Source organism: Solea solea, chromosome 8, assembly GCF_958295425.1.
Source record: "Solea solea chromosome 8, fSolSol10.1, whole genome shotgun sequence".
In the NCBI taxonomy this organism is placed as follows: domain Eukaryota; kingdom Metazoa; phylum Chordata; class Actinopteri; order Pleuronectiformes; family Soleidae; genus Solea; species Solea solea.
In genome coordinates, this window is record NC_081141.1 from 4,746,743 (window position 1) to 4,765,703 (window position 18,961).

Sequence of the window (18,961 nt, forward strand, 5' to 3'; positions counted from 1 at the left end):
GAAGAAATGGCTGGTGATTACAGGTTGTGATGTGCCCCTAACAAGCAGTGTAGAAAATGGCTGACAATTAATTTGTCCGGGATCTGCAGAGTGAATGGGGAATTGATTGACACGAAGCCCGAGCCACTTTCTCCTCCTAATGCCCCGCGCTCTGTAATGAATGTCTTTTCACAAACAAAAGCACAGAAATTAAGGTTTGCAAACATTCCCTCCCCCCAGAAGAAAAGACACGATCTTCTTCATTTTCCATTCCAAGAACATGTGTTACATTTTAATATAGAAGAATTGAATTCCACCATTTTTGTGTTATTTGTCCTTTCCTGTCATGGGCTGAATATTTCACATTACAATCATTGTGTAGCATAAATAAATAGCATGTCTCTATATAAACAAGCGTTCAGCCACGTTCTCACAAACACCACACAGTTGTCAGGCTAATTTCTCATTCTCCCGACAGTATTTTGACAGATGCTTCCTTTTGCTTTTCACGCTGCTTTTATTAAAGTTTTGTTTTTTTGTTCAACCACAAACAACAACAGCCGCAGCGTCGTCAGCCTCTGCCTCAGAATGAACATCATTTTTACCGTATTGTCTCTCTGACAGGTGTACGCTCTTGTTCTCCTTTCTTTGTGTGCTTTGGTATGAACAGTGAGAGCTCAGATATTCCTTTGAGTCATTATTCTGCAGATAGAGATGCAACCAGAACAGAACCCCCCACCCACCCCCCACAGGCGGGTTTTTGCCATGTGTCTATCCCCCCCCCCCCCCCCCGTCACTGCAGAGTGGGACGAATCGGCCGACCCCCAGCTCCTCCACTCTACGCTCCAGAGAGATCTTGGCCACTGAGCCCTTGCACTGATTACTCTCGTTACTTAATTATACATTTGGACCCACCGCACTTGCAACAAAGGGCCGCTATGCCTCCATTGACCCGGCTCCCTTTTCATTGTGACCCAGCTCTGAAAGGGAGTCAAACAAAATAAAGAGGCTCCACTTAAATATGTTGCCACAGGGACTTAATTGTCAGATTGGAGGCCGTTTTTCACCGGGGGCCCTCTTCCTCTCTGTGGGACTCTTCGCTTGATTTGCTCTGCAGCTCATGCGTCCTGCTGGGAGGTCCGGGGACGACTGACCTGACGTCGGATCACTCCCGTCTCCTCAACTTTACTCGTTGTGAGACGTGATATTTTCCAGCCACGAGCATCTAGTGACAATAAATGTAAACAAAAAGACCTTGTGGGTTGGATTTAATGGAACGTGGTCATTTTTTTCCCATAAATTTGAACGTTAAAGTATTTTTCTCTGACAGGATGAGAACTGGCATCAATAACTCTAGGCCGGTATTATTGAATTTGCAGCTCTTTTTTTTTAAGACTAAACGTGAATGTTATTCCCAGTATGTGCATGAGTCTAACTTTTAAAAAATAATTATTATTTGCTAAAAAAAGACATTTCTGTCTGTGAAACACATCAGGAATGAAAGGCCATGGCCCTCAGAATCTGCAATGTGTGTTTGTCAGATACAAGGTCTGATTATTATTTTTTCTCTTCTTCTTGTTTTTATGAAAGCTTCACCTCTCCTTTGGATATTTGAGCCTGATCACTGTGTACCGCGACTTGTGAGATTTGAAGTGTTACCAAAAAAAATAATCGTCATTTCACATCTTGACTGAGCATAAAAGGAAAAAGTGATTTGGCCTTTGACTGTGAAAGACGAGGCATATTTCAGAACACGGCTCCTTCATCCCAGTCTTGCATACAAATTAAAGACGAGTTTGTCACAAGGTGGATTTGAAATAGCGTTCTTAATAGGCGCTGTGTTTGAGTATTCAAAGAACCTTAGCTCTCTGCGTCCTTGAGATACTATCATCCAATTTTAAAGCACACTTAAAAGGCTAAATGACAAGCTGCAGCTGAATACAAAGTCACTGAAAAGGCTCTTTACAAAAAAAAAACCCTCAGTGTATAGTATTATTCGTTTTTCATCTTTTGTAAATTTCTAGCATTGAATTTGCCACAGAAATAGCAGAATGGCATTCTGTGCGACTGTGCTCCTTTTGAAACTTGTAAAACTCCCTTAGAATACCACACTCTCCTTCTCCCTCTTCATTCTCTGCCATTTGCTCTGAAAGCTGTCAGTGAATGAGAGGCTGCACACACAAATAACATCTGCACTGATTATGAGCTACTTGGGGGGGGGGGTGGGGAGCCAAATGAATAATTCCTTACATTTCCCATGTCTGTTTCTTTTCTGTTACAGTGTGACAGCGAGAGTGACATTGACGACAAGGTAGGACTGCTTTTCCCGTGTTTATTCACCTACCACATGGAGTGTCTGAGAGTTGTGAATAACAAATGTGAGCTCTTGACTAAAGGAGGGAGACAGTCGGCGTGTGTTGTTAGCACAACAAAAGAGGGGTGGGGGGGGTAAAGGATGCTCCGCACATCCCACAACTGTTGATCGTTTGCATCCTAAGTAGAAAGAAAGTGACAAGAAAAAGAAAAATGTGGTGCAGGTAGAGGCTGTTTTGCAGCATAAAAAGATGAAGCGACACGGCATCTATTATTTTCGAAGTAAAGGTAACATACAGCACGCTGTTCTCCTCTTATCTTCTCGCGTATCGCTTGTCTCTTACTTGACAGTTTGTCCTTGCGCGATCACATTTGTATGATTCAGCTCAAGGTCAGCGGCGGTTTTAAAGAAGAACGTTAACATTCTTGGTTCGATGAACGCGTCGGCGTTCTTCAAACAACGACTTCAGGTTCACTTCTGCATGTCTGTTTATCGCAGACTCGGAGGTGGTTGACTAATGGCAACAACCGGGTTACAAGATGAAACACTTTTGGGGAACCTCCAGCATCCTAATTCCACCACAATTTAGCAATTACTCCCTGGTAAATGAATGAGATAGCATGTCTAATCTCCTGTAAGCTTAGCTCCCAGTTCTCTGGAAATGTCTGCAGCTCCCCCTATAAATAATACATTGATAGCAGGCCCAATTTGCATTAACTGTAGCCTGGCAAGTCAATAGGCTTTTATCTCTTTATTGTAGCGAGAAGGAATGGAGGGCACTAGCGAGCCGACGTGACAGAGACATTGCAGAAGGCCTGTCAGTCTCCAAAAGGTTCCCTGGCATCACTGTGGGAGGTGGAAACTATGACAAAGCTCTCGGATTGTTTGCTTTTCTGGCTCTTTGTTTTCCTTTCCCCTCCTCGTCTTATGAAATGTCATCCATTTTGACACAAAGTATCCAAAAAGTTTCCTGCACTTGTGAAGCAGCACTGTTAAAAGAAACACGAGAGCAAGGGAAACAAGCGAGGCCCTGACAGTTGAGTGAGTTGCGTGGTGTCAGCGGTGAGGTGTTAGCCTCGCTGTCCTGTAAAACAGCTCCATATTCTGTGTTTGGCAGCGGCAGCGTTTGGCAGTTTAGGTGGACTGGGATGTAGTTCAAGACATGGTGGACTGTTAGATATCGCTGCCAAGTTTGCTTGAGCGTTGTACCAATTACTGCACAGACCACTGCCAAGAGCCAAATGTCACTTAAGACCCTTCTCTTCTCGTACACTTCCATCAGAGGTTCTGAATTGCCTCATAAACTCCAGAATCCTAACTTTTACAGTGTAAATGTGGGAGTGTTTGTGCAGAATGCAGCCGTCATGTGACTTATGTCACTTTTTTTACACTACTTATTCTTCTGTAATCGTGATGGCATCACTATAAATGTTACACCTTAAACCGTGTGTGTGCTGCAGATTAAAAAAAAAAAGTCATCACTTTCACAAAGTTTCAATCAAGGCTGCAACTTCACTCCTACATCCTTCACTTGCCTTTTCATGTATCTCCAAGCTGTGCTCTCAGTTCTTTGTTTCCATTCTCACTCTAACGTCTAAAGCTTGGTCTTGAACCTTCTCTGACGTGGAAATTGAATGCAGGTGTGGAACAAAACAGAGCTTGTTTTTATGCGCCTGTAAAACCACTGACGCGACCTCAAATCATTGTCCTTAACTGGAACTGCTAAGCCACGTGTGAAAAACAATGACACAGATTTCAGAAGGTCCGTCCTCTAACTCCTTTAAAGCTTCCTTTCAAAAGCAACATCAATACATCGAGTTACCATCATTAAAGTCGTATAAATTATGAACGCCCATTATCTAAAGTAAAAACAGATACTCAACTGAAAGTATTAATACTTGATGATCAATTATTCATCTCAGATGATTCATATTTTCTATTGTTATGACAATGGTAATGCTTTGTTTTCACGAGCAGATGTTGAACAGAGCAAAACCTTCATTTGTGGCCAACAGGAAATGGAACCTTTTAGCAGCGTTCTGGCAAAACAAGCGTCACTGTTGGTGAACAGTTAGAAACTACTCGAGTGCAAAATGAAATTGAATATGTAGAAGTCAAAAAAAAGCCACATTGACCCTCTCATTTCCTACAGACACACACATTATCATAATCAAGTTGATGAGTTACGAATCATCCGTATCAAATTGCTGAGGAAACAGGAAGCCGGGGGAAAAAATATTCTGACAGGCCATCACTGTGCGTAGACAAAAAAAAAAAAAAAGATGGTGTGAAAATTGGGTTCCATGAGGAGGAAGACAAACACTGTCATTTGTAATTGCCTGCACTCAGGATAACTCGACAGCAGTGATTTTCTGCAACGTTTCGCTGAAACAGGTGCCAGCTCCTCACAAATCTTTCCCAATGAAAACAAAGACTCCTTTCACATCAGATTACCAGCCACCTGAACACCCACATTGTCAGGCTTTCACAGATTAACTTAATTAGAATATTGCTTCCAGGTGTACCCTCGGGGTGCAATCAGCTACACTGTATGTGAACAGAAGTGACGAGTCGCTGCTACAGTAAAGTCGCTTTCGATCAGGGAACCTTGTCTCAAAGCGACGCTTGAGAGAGCACGCGGCGGTGTGTTTCCAGAACATGTCAGACTTGAATTCTTCGGAGATTGCCAGGTCACCTCCGGTTCAGCGGGAATCTCGTGCAGGTCGGCCGAGCCTCGAAGAAACAAGCGATACGGGATCTCCGGGTGTTGTGTCCCGATCGCCGCTTATTTCTTCTTGGGAGGCCCTTTCATCTGTCTGTTGTCTGAGATTACGTGGTGTTTGACAATGAGGAGTATTCACAAGGCATTTCTCAAAAATAATAGCCTTGACTTTGCATTGTCTACGCCCTGGGGGAGTCGTTGGTGTGTTTGCACATAGCCGTGCTAAATTAGATGCTCATCATGAAGGAAATAACCACATGTTGGGTAAATCACTTGGCAACAAAAGGACAATATCTGTTTTGAAGGCGCTGCTGTGGAACTTATTCTTTATTTATAAATGGAATACTTTTAGCTACCTAACGTCTCTGTGTGACTCTCAGATGATTAGAATATTCCGGATTATGTGGTAGCTGTCTAATTCTTCACAAAGATGAACGTTTGTGCCCCTATTGTGGTGTAATTACGACGTCTCAGAAAAGGCATTGTATTTTCTTTCCTCTCCAATATTTACAAACGTGTGTCTAACGTTGCTGTTTGAAATGAAAACTTTTGACTAATGAGTGTAAATGTGTTTCCCAAAATAGCAGTGTTTAGATCTCGTGACATTCCTGCACTGCACACAGGAAGTGGTTTGTTTTATATGAAGACAGATGGAAGCAAAAGCAAAAGCCTACACAAGAAGTTTCACATCTTAGAGACCCTTGTAGCAGTTTAACAGGATAAATGCATCTCGTCCCCACTGCGCTGCTGTATACGCACAAAGGCTCCCTCAGTCGGGTCTGATAGTGTTGCGTGACAGAGCCTGCAAACAATGCTCTGTTCAGAATAACCAAACAGGCACAATAAAAAAAAAATTGTCTTTTTGATGCTGATTAGATTTAATTGCATGGTTTAACTCGCGAAATGTTGCCACACATAATTGTTTCCTCCTTTTTTTGTTGACAAATGTTCAAAATCAGTGTCCACCTCTCCCGGGGCTCCGCCTGCCATCAATCAAGCAGCCAATCCTGTCAACCTCTGACATGTGTGAGATACTCCAAGTCAAGGCTGTCATTCCCGTCCACTGGAGAGGCAGGAAAAGACACAGAGTGGGATTTAACCGTTCTCAGTTTGTTCATACTCTCTCCTGAAGTGTCATCGTATCTCCATTAGGCCCCACTTTGCCATCCTCACTGGCTCCTCCAATTACCTCTGTATTCTTTCTGCTGGGCAAATAATACAGCCGTGTGGGAAACATTAGCATTAGCAGCTTCTATTCTCTGCAGTCCTTTTTTTGAAGCAGTGGCCTAGTGTGAGGTACATTACCACCACCGCCGCCGCCGCTGCTGCATCACGATAGCCACTGTGGAGGACACCCAGGACGGCTAATTCTATTCGGTCATATTTGCCAAGCAGAGTGTATCTGTCTCTGAGGGAGTCTCCAAGGACCATTACCACATCCTGTCTATTAGCTCTTTTATGGCTCTGGTGTTCTCATCTGCCAGTGCAGCGCACAGGCTCTGATTGACACATTAATTCCTCCTCTACCCTCTTATCTCCCTGCTGTGTGCAGCGTGAATGCCATATCACTGCATTGGAGCGTCTTTACCAGCTTATCAGTAATGGCTCGTCAGCGACTGGTATCCTCCCGGCTGATGTGTCAGTGGCTACGCCCTGTAAAGGTAGTGGTGCATCCCAAGCGGGAAAACAAGCGCATTGCAGAGCTTTAGAGGCGTCCGTCCCCCTCACACCTTTGAATCTCGTCATATTGTAATCACTACCTGTCTCACCGTCAGTCAGAACCTGTGTTATCAGGTTTTACCCGTTGTGCTCATTGTTGCATCGTGAAAAAAGGACAAAACAATTGTCACGCCCAAAGTGTGTATGTGTGTGTTAATGTATACTCATCAGCCACGTATGACTGCTGGTTAGTGTCACATGGCAGCAAGACAGCCTCCTGAAGTTCAAACGGAGCGCCTGAACGAGAAAGGGAGTTGATTTAAGTGACTTAGAATGAGGAAATATTCAGTGAGCAGCAGTTCTCTGGATGTCTGATCGATGCTAGAGGTCAGAGGTGGTAGAAAGACAATACTAACTCACAAATGTAAGTCAAATAAGTCTTGTTACATCCAAGATATGCAGAAGGCCGTCTTTAACCCTTAGAACCCAGAGCATTTTGACAGTGTCTTATATCCCTTTTTTCAGCCCAACCTAGACCATCTGATGCATTTCACCACCTGAGCAAAAAGTACTCAAAATGTGTTAAAATTGGATTCCATCTGCGAAATTTGTAAAAAAAAGTCACAGTTCAAAGTTCAATTTTCCCGTTTTTATGAACAAAAAGGAAAGAAAAACGATCTAATTATTGCTACTTTATATCGCGATATAAAATGAATCATAACTTTGACTCAACAGCAAATAAGATGAAAAAAAACCCACATTTTTTAAAGCCTGGATATGTGACCTATAAACACACACCCCCAGGATGTCCATATAAGGAGTTGTGTATTATTCATCTGCGTTAAACCTTAAAGCCGATGAGCCACACCTGGAGACACTCCTGCTAATCCATTAGATTAGACCTCTGTATAAATTGGCCAATGAGTTTATATATTTATATAGACACACACACACACACACACACACACGTGTGTAATTGAGCCTCCCGATACATACTACTCCCCAACCCCTGCTGCTTTGAAAGATCCAGATTGGTCTCCGAGCATCATCATATTCAATAATAAACAGGCCACCCACCAGGCTGCTGACAACCTTAACATTTTTTTTATGGACGGGAAAAATGGACCGGCTTAATGTTTCGACACAAGTGATCATCCGTCCTCATCTCTTTAATGAAATTAGATTAAGTGCACCTGGGAAAGAGCTGAGAAAGCAGAATGCCTCGCCACCTCCTTTAATCTAAAACCAATTTGCCTGTAATATTCCTTTCGCTCCAGCTTGGGATTCGCCGGCTCGGAGTCAAAATGGAGGATGAATGAGATGAGACCAGAGCTGACTGGTTGCATTCGCCTCCCCACAGGCGCTGTGAAATTAGAACTGACACCGGCAACACAGGCCTTAATATGGAGATGTCATTTTTCTCCTCTTGCGTTTGTCTTTCTCTCTCAACCTCCTTTGCTCCTTTTTTTTTTCTTCTTATACAGAGATGGGACTTCCTTTTTTTTTTTTTTTTTCAACTGCAGTGTCACTTTCTGACTAAGAGACCACCATGTTTTTCCAATAGCCCACAATGGACTCACTAAATGAAGGTCAACACGGGTTCTTTGATACTTGAAAAGGAGTCCATTCAGAAATAAACCTGTTTCCATGAGGTATTCTTGTGTTCTTTACAATGAACGTTGGAACATTCATCTCCTGGATTTATTGAGCTGTTTGCAGCATAGTCATTTTTCCTTTCATGGTCGTTTCATGGCGATTCATCTGTTCTTCATTACGGACACAAGTTTGCCGTGGTCGGGGAGCACGTTCGTCAGTTGACGCGTGTATGCGCTTTGTGTGTGGAAGTGAGTATAAGGGAACAAAAGGGAAAAAATCAAAAATATAGACATGGAGTGATGACAGAGAAAGACTTGGAGCTTCTGCGGGGCCAGCCAGCAGACACAGCCAACTGACATCAGCAAAGATGGCCTGTCACTAGCAATGCATGTCACCCAAGCAAAGGCAGGGACAGTCAACATCGATGTGGCGTCACTGATGTGGCCTCTCAAAGGTTAGCGCTGATGTTGGCATGGCAGACGAATGGAGAAGGGCTGCGGCAGACAAAGCCACACCAGTCACTGGGAACAGAGTTGTGAAAACATAGCATGGCGTCAACACTGTAATCTTCTTTCACTTAACTGCCTCCTCTCAGTGAGGCTGTTGGCAGTGGCGGTTAATAAAACAAATAGTTGTCCCTTTTGTTCTGTTAAAATCATAACACACGCCCTACCCATCTGTCTGTGAGACACCAGAGCTCGGCTAACTCTTTGAGAGAATCCTGTCACCGTTCAGCCATGTTTAACAGCTTGTGATCATTGTTATTGAGGGAGTTATTGTTGCCTCAGTGAACATCGCGCTCCAGTATGTGTTTTTCTTCCAGCTTGACCAGATCCATTTTTAGAGGTGGCTGTTCTCAAACGCTGTTTGTCTCACCTGAGAGCCCCGGCTCTGTAATATGAGAGTTTTCAGTGTCGGTCAGGTGAAATGCTCAATTGCACAATTTTCTGCTTGAGATCTCGTCAGCTCAGTGATACAGTGATAAAAAAAACAACAAAAAAAACCTGTCGTGCTATTTCAAATCGGACAAGTTGTGAAGTATTGTGCCGATTTTGGTGCCTCATTACGTCTGACTGGTGCTGTATGCATCTGTAGAGTACTTTAACTAGATATAGAGTATGTAATAATCCAGATCAGATGATCTGGGCTCTCTTTATTTGCTTCAGGTCTAGGTTGAGCTGACTCCCTCGATATAGTGAAGATTTTTCACATTTTTAAAATGACAATGCCTGAGTTCATTGTGCTCAAATTGTGAGTGTGGCTCAGGGAGTTTGAGACATCGCGTTGGCCACTACAGAGTCCAGACCTGAACCCCACTGAGAAGAAGAAACTCCATCATAAATACAAAATCTTGGCTGAAAAATCATTTGAAATAAATGCTCTGACATTGCATAAGATTATGGAAGCGATGCCAAGGCGATCGCGTGTCGTAATCAAAGCTAAAGGTCCAAGGAAAAGTCTAGTGTGTGACCGGTTTTTGGCCCGACGTTTTTTATTCTTTAAAAAAACTACATTTCTCAATATTTGACATAATAATATGAAACGTCCTGTGTGACAGTTTTTTATTAGTTGCACAAGAACATCTACCTACCATAATAATTTAAAGTTCAACATAAAACCTGCTTCATGTAATCTACCTCAAGTTACTTTATGTGCACTGTGTGGTGTTTTTTTTAATGATGCACTGTTAAAGCATTTAATGCACGCCTACTAAAAAGCAAGTAAAGCATAAACACGTAGCCCAGGTAATAAAGCTCAGCGCACATGTGGGACACAAAGTGAGACAGTGTCCACTGTGCTCCATAGCAGCAGCAGCACGGCACAACATTCATTGTTTTTCAAGTGGCCTGTGTTTGAATAACAATCCAAGCACTATGTACATTTTTCCACATGAGTAATAAAAGTAAAAATTGACTCCATATTGGGTGCATATGTTCTGTGGAGCGAGGGGGAGACAAATGTTTGTGTGTGTGTGTGTGTGTGTAAGATGTAAGATTTGAGTGTTTCTGATTGTGTATAAACATAATGCCTAAGTGGCTTTTTATTCAATAAACATGGTTGGACTGAAATTACTTACACATTTCTTCTGGCTGGAAAATGCAAGACAGACTTTGTGTGCGTTTGGAGCTGGCGCTCCAAGACTCATGTCTGTCCCCGGCTTGGCTTGTCTGTACGAGACTTCCTAATGCAAGAGGACTCGCTTTTCCTCCACAACAAATGGCATATGCAATCAGGGCTAAATATAGAACTCCCTGTTGTTATTAGGAATCAGTGCCGTTGTGGATAATGTTTCCCTGAAGAAGCGTCGCTTCCTCTTTGGCGAGGACTACGTCAGTAAATGGAGCTCAGGTCCACTGTGGTTGCAACACGAATGTTGAGAGCCCTAATTCCCTTCTCAGACAAAGAGGCCAGTCAGCAATGTAGTACACTCTTCATATTTGATTTTTTTTTATAAGAAAAATCAACACACATTAATCATGAAGTCATGGGCCATTGTTATTTCTTTGGGCTCTGCATTTTGTCTCCATTTACAAAAAAAACCCTCTCTGCGGCTAAGTTTCACAACCCTGCGTCTTTATGGGAAGGATCGTCTGTGGTCCTCATAATGGTGATGATGGACAGTAAAGGAAGTGAGCTCTGAGTCTGACTCTGTCTCCCACCCACTGAGGGAAATGTGTTCTATCTTTCTTTTGCTAACCACTCGAGCATCTCCAAGTCAATTTAAACATTTGGATGCCTGTGGATGAGCCGGCGACTGCCAGACCTCAAGAGTTGCAGGCCTTTCACGTCACTCGGGGTCTGGAGGGAACTTTCCATGGGCGAATGTCTATGTGATGTGGAAAGCTGAGAACCCTGGAGAGCATGCTGAGATCAGGCAGGCCCAAACACACACACACACACACACACACACAGGGGCCAGCTGCCTTCAATTAAGCCAGAAACCCCAGCCTCTGCAGTCCCTTATGCACAAAACCATCCCGCTTTGATCTGCACCATGCAGCCAGGGGAAACGGTACAGAGCTCGAAAGATTACAGGAAAAAAAAATTATTGTATCAAAGGCTGCTCCATAAAAGTTAACAGGGGGATTTTTAGGCTCAGGGGGCAGCGGGAAGCAGGTATTAATGACGGCTGCCCTTCATTTTCATTTGCCAGTTATTTTCCCTTCGTCCTTTCGGGAGGCTTTAATTAGTGGACACACCTGGCCTCGCTCCTAAAGTTAACTGTGAAACTCTCCCTGCCACTTTTGTTTTTATGGGGAGCTGTGAGTCTTGCAGGGCACTCTGGCACAACCGAAGCTGATATGCTTGTCAGTTCTGGCTTGACACATCCAGAAGAAGTGCAGCGGCTCCTGGATATGTATGAGGTTTGGAAGCACAGACAGAGAGCAGCATTAAAAGTCTGCCCCTGCCAAGCACTACAGACGCAGGCGGCATGGGCATCCATTAAATTAATTTGACTTCATTAGTGCAGACCTGCTAGGCCTTGAGGTGCCCACGGAGATGCCAGGGGGGGTTGGGGAGGAAGGGGGCCGGTGGTTGAGTGGCATCAGCCGCTGTGCACTGAGGAGAGTGAACACATGGCACTGACAGGCGGAATATGGCCCTAGTTCTTACACCGGGACGGCTGCCAAACAAAGGCAACATGCGTCACCGGCTTTAGGGGAGCTCAATCAACACCCGGTCGGAGCATTAACGCCATGCGCGCCGCGCCACATCAGTGAGGAGGCCGCGAGTCGCTGGGCAGCTTGCAAGTCATGCGTGTGCACACAGTGAATGTGGCAGCGTGATATGATACAGAGACAGTGCCAAGGTTGACTCACTGCCGTTACCTTTGCGGCCGCGGCCAGAAACACTCATGTTATTAGGTTACAAAGCTCATGTTTATTTCGTTATTGACTCGCAAGGATTGGATTACAAAATGTGTATTTTTTTTAGCTTTGCTGTCATTAATTGTGACATGCCAAGTGACTGTCTCATACTGTTGTTGTGTTTGTGCCCCCACTGATTTACAGGCTGGTAATAAATCACAGGGAGAATTTAAGTCTCTCTACTGAAGGATAAATGGTCTGTATTTATGTAGCGCTTTTTTAGCCTTAACGGCCAGTCAAAGAGCTTATTTTGATGGTCAGGTCATACTTTCCACGCTACGTGTCTGTGGAGAGGCGCTCTGCGGTTCCGCATGCATGTTCCTGTCGGTGATCATTTAGAACTCCACGCATTTGTTCTCGATGTCACGTTCCAATCCAGTCGTGGCATTTTTTCCCGTCTGAAAATCGACCTCATTTGGGCGTTGTACACGTGCGGATGCCGACGCACCTCCTCACATCATCTCAAGTAAACCCTAATATTAATTGCTGTATATACGCTGAAAGTTGATCATAATATGTAATCGATGTTAAAATCTGATGTTGAAATCTTTAAAATGATTTTACAGTAGTCAGATTCAGTAGCCTGGCCTTCTCCCTGCGTCCCTCCGTCCACTGCCAGTGAATATGAACTCGAGCAGATATTTTACAGAGGTTGCACCTTAATGGCTTTCCTCTCCTGCAACCTCCCGATCACGAGCCCCACTGCTGCAACCTCAAGGCAACCGCTGCCAGCTTCAGGAGCTGACCCGAGCTCTGCTGGGAGTGGTGCACCTGATAAATACAGAAGTGTGGAAATAAATAAATAATGAGAGGCATTAAGTCCGGATAGGACTGGAAGGTAGCCTGAGGGTGGTAAGTGTTCTGTCTGACAGCAGCAAACACTTTGATCAGAGGGCCCCGTCTGAAGATCGCTTCCACATCTGCACAGGGGGAACGAGCTGTAAACTGCCAAGAAGCATTTTAATGACAGTTGGATTATAAAATGAAAGAGGGCTCCAGATGGCAGGCAGTGCAGCGGCTGCGGTCCGGGGGAGGCTGTTTAAACTGCTTTTTTATTGATAAAATATGGGGTGAAAAATTGCATAGAGCTTATTAGGCATCCTGCTGTGATGTTGCTCAGCTGGCCAAGCTGTTCGCAGTGGCCCCCGTCCAAACACGCCTTCATAAATTTTTACTTCTACCTTTAAATCTGTAAGATCCCTGCTTGTTAAGTTCACCCTTGCTCCACCGAACCCCCCACACCGTATTTGTCCTTTGAAAAACCTGCTTTTGTCCCCCCTTTTTTTTTGGGATGAAAGCAATGTTAGTCGCTGAATACAGAGTGAGGAGGGATGAGGGGGCTTCTCACATAACATGCTCATTATCGTCTGGCAAGAACCAGAACTTAGCTCTTAAACAACTTAATTCCTGCATGATTTTATTAGCTCTACTCTCCTAGTGATAAAAAGGCACCAGCCTTATTAATGCGAGACACGATGATCCTGCTTTCCACCGCGATCCACGGGGTACTGTTGAAGGCAGAAATAGGGATCTGGGCATTGACATTTACTAACTGGCTGCAATAGTGGCCATAAGGGAGAAACAGTTGGACTTGCTGGGAATTGACGACCAAGTTACGGCACAAATTGCCCCGAATATTAAGCTGCTACATAATATACTGTAAGAACAGAGGTCATCTGAGGCCCACTGGATTCTGTTCAGCTCAATTCAGAGCTTCATTGTCCCATAAGGTGAAATTATTTTTGCAGTTGGCAGCACTGAAACAGAAACAACAATTAAAAAAAACAAAAAAAACACACACACACACACAATAAACTAGAGACACGCTCACAATTTACAATTTAATTCCAATAAAATTTCAAGTTTGAAGAACTGTCAGTGAAGTGCAATTAAAAAACTGTATAAACAGTGCAATCAAGGATTGTGCAAGTTGATTGATTGGAATAAAGGGAAATGTGTGTCGTTGAGTTGGGAGCTTGTAAAAAGGAGGAGGAGTGAAATCATCCAAAAGTGGACACACACACCTTCACAAATCTACGTGTGTGTGAGTGTGAATTACTGTCTGTCAATTATTTTACTGCCGTCCTTTAAAATACTTCAAAGATTTAATCTTTGCAGTCTCTGCAGTAGAAGTCATGATGATTCATTAAAGGAAAGAGCACAATGACATTAAATAAATGAAAACAAATTTGAAAAAAAATACATGTCATGTGATTTACAGTGCCGTTGGTTGAATCAGATCAAATCAGACTTTTTTTTAGAATAACCTCCTCCCACTTAATATTTCCTTACACTGAAATGGTCTCTTGCTCGTCTTTGATCTGGAGCTCAAATTAAATTCGTTGGCCGCGTGAACACGTCTGATTCAAAGAGTCTCGGTGTCGATGAAAGAGATCTTGACTCCATCAGAATCCACACGTGTCACACGTATGCTCCTTTCAGCTCCGAGACATTGTCGCTGCTCTCAATGCTAATTTAAAATCCATTTAAGCTAATAGACTGATTGACAAAAGTGGTGTTGTGATGGCCTCACCAAAATGGCCACCTGTATTTCCTTTTACCCCCCCCCCCACATCTTTAGAAAAGCGGCCGTCCCAATTTAGATTCCATAACTACCACTTCAGGCCATCGTTCCATTCTTGTGCCAATCGGCGTCATCACAGACAATTACTGTTGACATCACATCAAATTACAACTGTTGGTTTGCTTGTTTGTCTCATTATGTGACTTGAAAACTGCCTTCTCACACCCAGGGAAGGTCCCCTCCCATCTGCTCGCCTCCCTTTACACACCCTTATGGGCCTACACACACACACACACACACACCCTCCGGCACAGGGAGGAGACGGGACAGGCAGCTGACAGCCTAATGGACTCATTTGTAATTGCGAATGTGAAAAAGCTGATTCGTAGGATGTGTTATAATTCAACGGAGAGTGGCAGCTCTGAGTCGGACAATGACGCGTCAACCACAAATCTCTGGCTCCCTCCTCCTCCTCCTCCTCCTCCTCCTCCTCCTCCCTCCCCGTGGAGACTATTCAGAAACAAAGGTGATGGGAGAGATGCTTTTGGCACGTTCTGCGTTTGTTGAAGGCGTCCGACTGTCATATTCCTTTTCTTTTCCCCTCGCATCCCCAACTCCCCTCCTTCTCTACCTTCGCCGGGATCCCATAGGATGAAATAGGAAAAGTATCTCAGAGCATTCAGATGCGTTTGAAGTGCAGGACAGATGGGGGGCCCGAGGGACTGTAAAAAATGAATCGAGTCTAGTAATAGGAGAGATGTTTTGAATCCTCTCCCCCATAAGTTATTTATCAGGGGCCCTTAGTGATGGAGGAAGACTTCAGAGTGCTCCCTTAATGTAGCTTCTGATGACTAGTAGGGGGGCTGTTCCAGGAAGTACTGCTGTAAAACAGGAGGGGAACATTAGCAGGGAAGTCTCTCAGGGCCCATGCAAAGAAGAGGAACAGCACACAGAGCAGCTATTTCCCAGCATGCAACACAGCGTCGAGAAGAAAGCTGCACATGATGGTGTCCCCGCCAGCCCATGATATCACACAAGGTACAGAGCAAGACACTCTGTTCTATGATTCCCACCAGGTTGTAGGCACGTTTGAGGAGAAAGAGTACCTGAAACAGCCCTGAAATAAAAAAGAATAATAATAAAAAACACAAAGATGCAAAACACATCTACTTATCTATCACTTAAAATGTTCAGTGTGTAAGAATTGGTGACATCTAACGGTGGGACTGCAAACCCCTCGTGTTTCATGCATATCAAGGAACTACATTGGCCTTTAAATACCAGAAAAAGTGTTGTTTTTCTGCTTCAAAGCGTGAAAGTACATTTTCTAAGGCTTCGAAAAACATACAAACCGCGATTATACCCTGGTCCAAACATACTTTTGGGTAGTATCGTCAGTTTCTGCCAATAAACTGTCCTAACTGTTACACATTGGAGGATTAAATTATTATCATTATGAGTTTATGCCAATGCCATACTATTACCGTGATGACCTGAGCAGTAAAACGGTAAAGCTACAGACAGGATCCCTGTTTTTGTTTCCTCTCAGGTTGAAAAAAGTCTTTTTTTAAAGTGCATGTGTTGCTCGAAAATTAAACACACACACATTAACACTATAATCATGAATATTCCACATAACATTTGAATACATTTTGTCCTTTACCTTGTATTTGCCAAAAAAAACAACAACATGATTTTTCCGTTCTCAAAGGACACACCAATAAGGTGTTGTTCTTTGACATGTAATCACTCGACTGCATCTCATCCATAATATCAGAAATCAGCATGAGTAATTGGCTCAGTCCTGCGTTTAATGATAATCAGGCGCCTCGCCACAATGGAACACTGTACGCGCGCGATCCCAAATGCCCGAAATGGGCAGAGCCAGCGAGGGAAGTCTATGATCAGAGGAGACAAATGGCCTCTGAACTGATCAGCGAGGCTAATAAAGACCAGCTAACGACATACCCGCTTTGTTTGTGCTAATTGCTCTCCCTGGACCTCCGCCGCGGCCCGTGTCTCCCGAGCATCTGTCACCACGCGTATTCCCTAACACAGCCCAGACCCTGGCCTCAGCCTCAGAGCCGGGCACTCTGCCAGAAACAATTGTCCTCCGGTGTCCTTTTACTACAGTGAGGTGTGAAAATACAGTGTCGAGGTATATTGTTTGTTTTGCTAGAATTACATATTGGTTAAACTCTGGCAACTCAAGTTTCCAAACGAGGGACAGTCGCATCGTAATTAATCAACAGTGTTGCACTGATTACACCTAATCATTATTGAGGGGACCATTGACTTTATTGATAACCTCGGGAGAGTATGCATTCTTTTATGAGTTCACCCACAGGCGTATGCGCTCATCCTCACCACATCAATGCCCTGTGTGTGTGTGTATACGGTCAACTCAATAGAACTGTCAATAAAAAGAACTACAGGGCATAGTCGAGAGAGTTCCTAAATATTGTATGCTTGTATCGCACATACATGTTAGTGACGGAGGTCTACTTACATATATTAACTTGTTTTCATGGTTAAAAACCTCCTAGTCGCTGCAAACGAGCCGATCAAAATATCTCCTCACTGACGCTCTCGTCAGCCGCGCTGTTTCAGACCAAAATCACACCCCCAGAACGTGGACTGTGTTGTGATTGGCCAGCCAACGAGAGCTACCACTGTCTGTGATTGGCCAGGTACCTGGAAGTGACGTAATTGGTAGGCCAGCACTCAGATACACAGCTCCCCCTCTGGCACGGTGGATGCTCTGCATCTCAGCAGCTACAACGAGAGTAGTTCTGCGGGCCGCGAACAATACCGAAATAAATTACTACTAGCCGACCGCAATAGTCTGCCTGACCCAGCTCCCGTAAAAGATTGCGTAAATGATATTAGCAAGTGGCCAGATATTCACTCTTACCTTATAGATAAACCTAAAGTCTTACAAGGAGCGTTTTTAGCACACCATGTTTACTTGTCAATGCGCTAGCCGGCCGGCAGCTAACTACAAGCTAGCTACGTTAGCTAACTTACATGAAATAAAGTGAGCGCTACAAAGGAGCCTCTTTGACTGCAGTAGCATCACCCCAGTCTTCTATTTTTATGTCTATTTTTTCAAGTAGGCATCTTATGTGTTGGACTGTTGTGCAAGTTAATGGTGTTATCGACCCTTTAGCTCTTGAAAGGGTCGATAACATGGACAATAGGGAAATTATTATTACCTTATTGCCTTTATAACTTTAGAAGATTTGTCAAAACATGTAATGTACTAGTGTTAACATTTACATTTAACATTTAAGGAACAGTGGACTGATAGTGGGTGAGTGTGCAGGAGAGGGTAAGTGCTAGGACAGAAGATGCTCTTGGAAGAGTTGGGTTGTGTCTAATTTACATGTTTTTCTATGAACAAATGTAAAAGTCATTTGGTGGCATTGCTTCGTAGTGTCAAACCTGTGGCAAAATTGCCTTTTCCTCTTTCATAGCAGACATTTTGACTGGTCACTGCAGGAAAAAGCACAAGTGTAATGATGGCTGACTTCCATTCAGCTTCCGCAATTGCATGGTTTGGTGATATAAATCAGTAACATTCTTGTTACTGTGTTTTCCTGCAATAACCTTTAATAATGTAGGTTCATTTCACTGCACTTTCAGGTTCTGATTCTGTGGGAATTTAAATATAAACTTGGAATGTGTCAAAACAATGCTTTCAGGCTGGGGCGAGGTGGAAAAGTCAGCGTATCAATAAATCACGACGAACAAGAAGCATGTGACCTAACTGATGCTTCCACTGTATTGAAAAGACTAAAAATAGTGGCGGACAAAAATATCTGTGTAGAGCAATAGGCAAAATAAACAGCATATTTCCAATGTTTCACCTTTTGTGTTCTGATTGGCCTCTGCCAGTTTTTAATTGTGCAATGTGGTTGCACCCTGTTCTTCTGCAGGAGTTTTGTTGGCACTCGACTGGAGAATAACCAGCACCACCCGTTTTTCTTGATCCTGAACCAACTTCTAATATTCACAAGGGCCATAAATAGATATTGTAAATTTAATTATATAATGTGATTTAAAGAAACAGACATCCAATTGTGAAAATTCATATTTGATTGTGGGAAACTCGCGCTGCCACCGCTGTCTGTCCAGCAAGTCCTGCGCGGAATGATGGACGGATGTCACACATTGTCACTTTGACTGATTGATGATTAAATTAGCTGAAAAGAGTGAATCATTTAACAACTGTGTGCTGAAAGGGTTCACAACCTAACCAGCACTTGATAATGCATTTACAATCTCAAGATTACGTC

At 43.6% G+C, this 18,961-nt stretch overlaps 1 protein-coding gene across 9 annotated transcripts in view; it reads left to right on the forward strand.

The window, feature by feature from the left end:
• The window catches only part of fbrsl1 (fibrosin-like 1), a 280,456-nt gene that overhangs the window by 190,207 nt on the left and 71,288 nt on the right, over nucleotides 1–18,961 (forward strand). For all 9 annotated transcript variants that reach the window (XM_058637274.1, XM_058637269.1, XM_058637275.1 and 6 more), the window contains one exon: nucleotides 2,261–2,290. In XM_058637274.1, coding sequence (XP_058493257.1) covers nucleotides 2,261–2,290 — 30 coding nt within the window. The remainder of the gene's footprint in view (nucleotides 1–2,260; nucleotides 2,291–18,961) is intronic.